The following is a 7,563-nucleotide window of genomic DNA, read 5'->3' as shown; positions in this document are numbered from 1 at the left end:
AGTCCCTCGCCATCTGGCCTCTGACCATCTTCCATCACCTGACGCTGCGAGGCCCCTTCTCAGAGGCCTGGGAGGGCTCCTCCACGCATGGTGTTTAATGGCCACGAGGGGTCACAGCCGGGTCCCTGTTGTCGCCAAGCTGGGCCTGGTCTGGGATTGTGCAGCCCCCAGTTCCGTCGCTGCATGGATGGATGGAGGGAGGGAGGGAGGGATGGATGGATGGGTAAGGGGCATTCCCACACTCACCAGGCTGGGCTACAGGTTTCTGGGGGAACAGAGGTGATTTCCCTGGAATATGCAAGAAGTGACAATTGCCTGGGCCCCCCGCAGTCGGGAGGTCCTGGCCCTCCCTGCTCCTGCTCAGAGTGTGTCTGCAGAATCCACTCGGGTGCATGGGGCGTGATGTATCATCCTCAGCAGGGAGCGGGTGGAGGGCATCCGTAGAGGGAAGGAGCAGGTGTCTGGAACTGGGGGTGGGTACTTTCATGGCACACAAGGACCCCCCAGCAGCTGCTCAGGGGGCTTTTGGGGGAGTGGGGGCACGGTTAGTTATGGGAGTCGTGATTCTTGGAAGTCATCCACTGCTGATGCCATCCTGGGATTCTCTTCCACACAAGGAACATTGAGTTCTTACCGGGTACCTCCCAAGCCCTGGGGGATGAAGCGGAGAACAGAAGAAACCTCCTGTTCTCTAGACAAGGCCTTTGCCCTCAATCTCACAGCCGTGCCCGCCCTGCCTGCCCACAGCCATCAGCCTCACCTGCCCACACTCAGCCCCTTCTTCCGAGCCATCTCCACACACCGCTCTGCTGGGGCCTATCCAGATGCCTGATCTCTGACCCGCCCATCCGGCCGCCTGCCTCCGGGAAACGTCGGATCTCTTACACAATGCTCACTGTCAAACCCTCCAGCCTTCCTCACCATCGCCGGGGGGGCCTTGAGTCGCCCCTACACCAGGGCCACAGGTCTTGCGGCGGCCGCGGGCCCAAGGCAAGCACCTGGGCCTTGTAACGACTGCCACCTGGTGGCCAGGATGGAGATGGACTCTGTTCGACAGCTGCCCAGCAGCAGGGTCCAAGGGGATGGAGGGGGCTGGGTGGTCAGTTGCCCAGAAAACAGTGGGATAGGCAAGAAATGGCCTCAGGAATCCTCTCTGGGACAACTAAAAGGTGCCCTAAAGGCCTGTTTTTAATTTACTCCAATGGATACTCAAACCCTAGGGGTTCACCAGAAGCTGATCCCCTAAGCCCCATTCCCCACTTCTAAGATGGTGTCAACCAGGGCTGGAGTCAGAGGGACTGCAGGGCCCACACGGCAGGCACAGCCAAGAGAATGTGAAGGGAGGGTCTCCAGGTGCCCAGCAGAGGTGTCCCTGGGAAGCCTTCCTAAGTCAACCCAAAAGGTCCTTCTATCTGGTCCTTCACACCCACTTTCCAACAGCACATCTGGACTGGCAGCAAGGAACCTTGCCCTGCAGGGCCCATCCGTCCATCCATCCCTCCCTCCCTCCCTCCCTCCCTCCATCCATCCATCCATCCAGCAAGGTCCATCCATCCATCCCTCCCTCCATCCCTCCCTCCATCCAGCAGGGTCCATCCATCCCTCCCTCCCTCCCTCCCTCCAATATCTACAGTGCAAGTGCCCTCCACACAGAACTTGGTTCATTAAGAAGGGGCCCAGGTGCCTGTGCATACACAGAACTGAGCTGTGGGAGACACAGGGGGACTTCTGCAGCCTGGGTCCCTGAGGTGTCAAAAGGAAACAATGACCACTCTTGACAAAGACAGCCACTAGAGAAGCCACCTTGAGTTGGAGGAGCAGAGAACCAGGGCCCAGAACTTGAGTTGCCAAGGATCCCAGGGCAGCTAGGAACCCAGTGGGGATTCAGGGAAAGGACCTCAGATACTGAGACTGTCAAAGGCTGACAATGCCGCCTCCGAGAGGACCCGGTGAGGCATCCGCGGCTGGAGCTCATCAGGGGCTGAGCAGGAGGCTGTTCCTGGCCCCCTGGGGATCCACGATGGATGCCAGCTCTAGCCAGGCCCTGCCTTCTAACAGGAGGTCCAGGAACCTTATGAACCATAAAGGGCTGGCTTTATCCTGCAGCCCGTATCAGTCCAACTGGATGGCCAAATGCGTGGCTGCCTCCCTTGGCTGGCTTATCTGGCAGATCCTCCTTAGGAGGAGGTAGGGAGGCCAAGGACCCTGCTGTTCCTGGGTCTCCACTGGGCAGCAGGAAGGACCCCAGGGGTCCAGTGCAGGACAGACTTTTCCACTGGTCTTGGGGCCTGGCAGCTTCATCCCCAGTATCTGGGTAGCTGGTTCTGATTTCAAAGCTCTGAGTTCAGATATGTACCCGAGCCTTCTGGGCTGGTCAGGTGAGGCTGATGGTGGTCACTGAAGTCTATGCTGGTGCCCAGTCACACTGCCCTGGGTCTCACCGTGTGGTCAGGCTGGGGCTAGTGAGGGCTCTTAGCTCAGATGAGGGGTCCCCACATCTCCTCAGCTTCCACACAGAAGGGATCTGGCCCTGACCTCCCCACCCCCACCACCATTCATCAGCTGATCACATCCACAATTGTATAGCTCACCAGTGCTGATTTTTGAGGGCCTGGAAGCTTGCAATCTCGTGTGTGTGTGTGGGAGGCCACTGCTGATCTCTCCATGGTGCATGCTTGCCCTTCACATACATGATCTTAACTTACCCAGGTGACGCTTAAGTGAGGTCTCCCCCTCCCTAGACTTACCATGGACACTTAACAATGCAGCCACACACCCAGCTGCACACCTACACTGTGCTAAGGCCCTGGGACTTACACCATGCCCTGCAAAGTGCCATCTTCCTAGCCCACCTGCAGTGGAACCAGCGGGGCTGCTGAGCCACCATGCCTAAGCTGAGGATGCATTTCCAGGAACAAAGGGGCTGAGGGCATGCGGGACGTCGCTGGGGCAGGAAGAGGCGAGGGCCTGGCTTGGGGGTGCTGCTGGAGGACAGCATCATTTCCCTCCGCCCCATCCACCCAGCAGATGTCTGGTTAGCATTCCTGGCCCTCTTCCTCATATAGGTGCGTGGCAGAGTGGTGACAATGGCCACAGCTGTTCATGCCCGAGAAGCTGCCCAGCTCTGATGAGGCCTTGCTGTAGCATGAACCTAGTATCTCCTCAAGACGCTTGGGTCCAATCATTTTTTTTTTTTTTTTTTTTGAGACAGAGTCTCGCTCTGTCGCCCAGGCTGGAGTGCAGTGGCACCATCTCGGCTCACTCCAAGCTCCGCCTCCTGGGTTCACGCCATTCTCCTGCCTCAGCCTCTCCGAGTAGCTGGGACTACAGGCGCCCGCCACCACGCCCGGCTAATTTTTTTGTATTTTTTTAGTAGAGACGGGGTTTCACCGTGGTCTCGATCTCCTGACCTCGTGATCCGCCCGCCTCGGCCTCCCAAAGTGCTGGGATTACAAGCGTGAGCCACCGCGCCCAGCGGGTCCAATCATTTAACCACCCTGAAATCTACACTTCACAGACCTGTACCTGTTAAACCCTGTAGCTTCCTAAGGGGCACAGTCCCAGAGACCCACAAAGATGGCGCCTGGATTCCAGCCTCTCCCAGCCACCCCAATGCCATCCTCCCACCAAGACCTGGGCTGAGAGCCACCTGGGGCTCCCGTGGCCCGCCTGCAGGCCTATCCCTGTGCCCTGGTCAGCCACGCTGCTGAGCAGGACCCCTGCTGCTCGCCTCGAGGGCCGTCATAGCGTGCGCCACTCAGGTCCTTGCATGGCGATGCTCTCTCAGGTCCTGAGTGAGGCAGTGCCTGGTGCCTGCTGCTTCCCAAGTCTTTGCCACGTGGCGGACTCTGCCTGGTTTGAGGGCAGTTTACCAACAGTCAGCTTTCTGGGCTGCTCTTGCCCCGTGTCCCAAAACATCTAGAAACTCATGGCCCCATCCCAGATGACAAGGGGTGGACACACATTTCTGGGGACAATCCTGAGGCTTTGGGAAAATGCCCTCGACAGTTTCTGATTCCAACGCCTGCCCCCCTGTGGCCATGTCCACACCCTGCAGGCTGCCTGCAGCCCCTTTGGAGGGTTACAGCCCCTTAGGCCTGGGATGCATCCTCCACGTGGAGTGCAGCTCTAGAGCTGGGCAGGGGGTTGGGGTGTGGGGGCACTGGCAGGCCTCGGGGAGGCAGATGGGGGCCAGGCAGGAGGCCGCTAGGATGGGGGCGGTTGACGTCTCTCCTGAGCAGGGAGGGTGCCACATGCCCATACACGCTGGTGACGCCCACGGATTAGAAGTGTGGGGTGAATGGTGAGGGATGGGGGAAGATGCTCTTAGTCCCAGTGCCAATGCCCGCTTAGGGCCCATCCCACTGCTTGGGGAGCCTCCAAAGAAAGATGGCACCCTCACCAGGGAAAGCCTCTTCCCACACAGAGGATGTTTCTGGAAGCCGCTCTGGGACACAAACAGGGTCCCGAGCAGCAGGGAATAGCCGACTCTCCCTGTGCCCCTTCCCCACCTGGGGTAACAGCCAGGCTCCCCGCCCACTCTCCAGGAATGAGACCGTGCACGGGAGACACCCTGGGGTTGTAGTGTAGCTTGGTTTTATTTATGTCCACAAATATTTCAAAAAAATTACAAAATACTCAAATGGAGAGAACACAGAAGTCACGATTTCTGGGTGTCTACTGTTTACACTGTGTTATCTCATGGCAAACTACTCATATATACATTTAGCTTCAAGATATATAGAAACATAGCAAATCCGAGTGTGCACGCTGCCTCTGCCGCAGTGGAGTGAAGCTCAATCTCGAGGACATCGAACAAGATACGGACACACACAGAGGAGCCAAACCAAACCCCGAACAAAGGGAGGAAAATCCGAAGGAAACCGAGTGGTTGGGCTTCAAAGACACCGTGAAGGTCAGGGCCTCCTAAACAAACTGTAGTTGATCTGGTGAGGGTTTCGGGTCGAGGGTTTTTTAGATGGAAGAATCTCAGTGCTTCGCCTTGGGATACAGGGAGAAAAGCAAAGCTAACAAGAACACCTTCGGACGGCTTTCAAGCACAGACCTCAGAGGACTCTACTCTTCTTTGGAAAAATGGATGCCAGAGGAGGAAATAAAGAAGGTTGAACTGAATGGTAGATGTTGTGTTCTACCAAAAAGAAAGAAAGAAAAACCAAAAGCCGTGAAGGTGGGGGCCTGGAAGCAGGAGTCTGGGAGCCCTGCAGGAAGAGGCCTCGCTCAGAGCCACGGGAACGAGCCTGCCATGAGGGCCTGTCCCCACCCCAGAAGGAAACGAATGCCTCCAAGCCAATGTGGCCTGAAGTCCCATGACAAAAGGTTAATGTGAGCTTTGCCTCCCGTTAAGAAACTAAAGTTAAGGCAGAAATGGAATGAGAGAAAAATGAAAGAAAAAAAAACTATAAACATTTTCAACAGACAAAACAATCCTATCCCAACTGAAACCAAACACGGTTTTTAAGAGAAACTGGAAATGTCCCTATTTGACTCCAGAACCTGAATTTGAGCCAGTACCTGCTGGTTTCTGGATCAAACTATCAGCATCTCTTCCTGCTCCCTCTGCGGCTTGGGTCCCGGATGGACTTTGTGTCCGCCGACCCAGTGTGGTCTCTCTGGGTCCCACGATTCTTGGGATGGGACCAGCACAATGGCAAAAGAGCCGTCAAGTGTCTGAGAGAAAAGCACTGGAAGAGGCCACGTCCTGGCAGGAAGCAGGGCCGACAGAGGGCAGACACCCCAGAACAGCCCGCCCTCAGCCTGGGAGAAAGTGCATTACGGCTGTGACCCGGAAAGGAGGGCAGGCTCTCTCCAGGACAGTTCTGCTCAGAAGGGCCTGGCCTCCTGAGAAGTGGCCCCCACGCAGCCTGCTTTCTGACTGCACTGTGGGTGGGACTCCAGTTCCCACTTCCAGGAAGAAGAGTAGGACTCAAATGGTTTACCAGTGCCATGTGAGGTCACCATGCAGACCTGCCCCTAGGGTAAAATACAGGCTGCCCCCAACACCTGTCTTAACTCCAGGATCTCCCTTGCTCAAAAGTGGCCTCAATCTGTGGCAAGAAAGACGGGGCCGTCCTCACCACAAGATCCAAGTGACAATGCGCATGAGAGGGCAGCCTTCTAACAGATCCCTTTGGCAGGCATATGTCCTGGGTCGCTCGTGCGCTGAGTTATTTGTACGGAATCATTTTCTTAGATGATGAAATTTTCAGAGTATTAAAAAAGACATTCATCCAGAACAATCAAGTGTGTGTACATACAAATCTAGAAGGAAATCTACAATGGACACAGGCCCATGCGCTTTCCATCCCGTGGAAACAGAACAGTGACACCGGAGAACAGAAAGTGAACACTCACCTCCTGCACTCCCTGTGCAAAATGGAAGAGGTCTGATGGAGCAGATGTCTGCGCTGCCGGCAGAGCACAGGCTAGGAGCAGACACAAGTGACATGCAAGGCAGAAAACAGAGTCTGTCACATCGTCCCTGCAAACCCTGGATGCTCGCTGCCGTGACCAGGCCTCGGCCCAAGCCTCTGTCCATGTGGAACGCCCCTTTGCTCCCTTTAATTAAAGGGATAATTATATATAACTTTTTATTAAAAAATCAACTCTGTATTCTGTCAATAGTTGGTAGGAATTCACAATTAGTGACATGGCTGGAAAAAATAGATCACAATAGTAGTTTATGGAAGAAAAAAAGGCTGTTCTAAAATTATTTATTTACAGACGTAAAAAGCCATGCTGCAGAACCTTCTCAAATTATGAAGATTTCCTACAATGTATTAAAATAAAAGATTTTTTTAAAAATTATAGCTCTTGGATTCCAAATTCCTATGCCCCCGATCTGCAAGCCTCACGGGCTCTGGAGCACTCATGGTGGAGTGTGTCAGTGTGTCTGCACGCACAGTGAAGGGTGTGAACTGGATTCTAGCACCTACTGAGAAATCAAGGAAAAGAAAACTAAAGCCAAACCCCAAGATTGCAGGGAAGCTTTCTGGATGTTCAGTCCAGTCCAGGACTCACTAAGTTTCTGGGGGACTGTCATGCAGGGAGATCCAAACCAGTCTCAGGAAATCCTCTCGACAAACGAACACTATTATGTGGATACATTTTTAGTTGTGGGTTTTTAAATATATAAAGAAATCTTTAGAAGATATTCTTTTTGCTTTTGCAACTCCTATTGTATGTAAAAAGTCCTGTTTCTCCCCCCAAGAACTGGGGTTTCCACAGCCAGCGTTAACAAATAAATAACTTATAACTGCTTGTCACCTTCTTTCTTCAGTCGACTGGAAAGACAAAACAGGAAAGTGTATTTAGTCTCAGGCCTAGGCAGGCAGTCAGGCAGGCTGGAGGCAACCCCAAAGACAACAGCCAGGCAGCCTCCTGTGTAGCTGACGTACCCACCCAACACCTCCCCCTTCCTCTGTTTCTCCCATCACCGTGGTTCCACAATGTCCCCTCTAGGGCCCAGCAGGCTGAGGGGGAGGAGCCTGGCCTTGGGCACTAGGGGAGAAGCACCGTGGGCACATGGGGGGTTGGTGGGAGCCT

The 7,563-nt window shown here is 54.6% G+C and overlaps 1 protein-coding gene across 20 annotated transcripts in view; it reads right to left on the bottom strand.

Annotated features, from left to right (window-relative positions):
• Nucleotides 1–4,574: 4,574 nt before the first annotated feature.
• Nucleotides 4,575–7,563, bottom strand: part of RERE (arginine-glutamic acid dipeptide repeats) — a 467,189-nt gene continuing 464,200 nt past the window's right edge. For all 20 annotated transcript variants that reach the window (XM_063631886.1, XM_055262461.2, XM_063631890.1 and 17 more), the window contains one exon: nucleotides 4,575–7,301. In XM_063631886.1, coding sequence (XP_063487956.1) covers nucleotides 7,268–7,301 — 34 coding nt within the window. In that variant the 3' untranslated portion in view covers nucleotides 4,575–7,267. The remainder of the gene's footprint in view (nucleotides 7,302–7,563) is intronic.

The sequence above is a fragment of the Symphalangus syndactylus genome, chromosome 22 (genome assembly GCF_028878055.3).
Source record: "Symphalangus syndactylus isolate Jambi chromosome 22, NHGRI_mSymSyn1-v2.1_pri, whole genome shotgun sequence".
Taxonomy (NCBI): domain Eukaryota; kingdom Metazoa; phylum Chordata; class Mammalia; order Primates; family Hylobatidae; genus Symphalangus; species Symphalangus syndactylus.
This window is presented reverse-complemented; position numbering and strand designations above follow the sequence as displayed.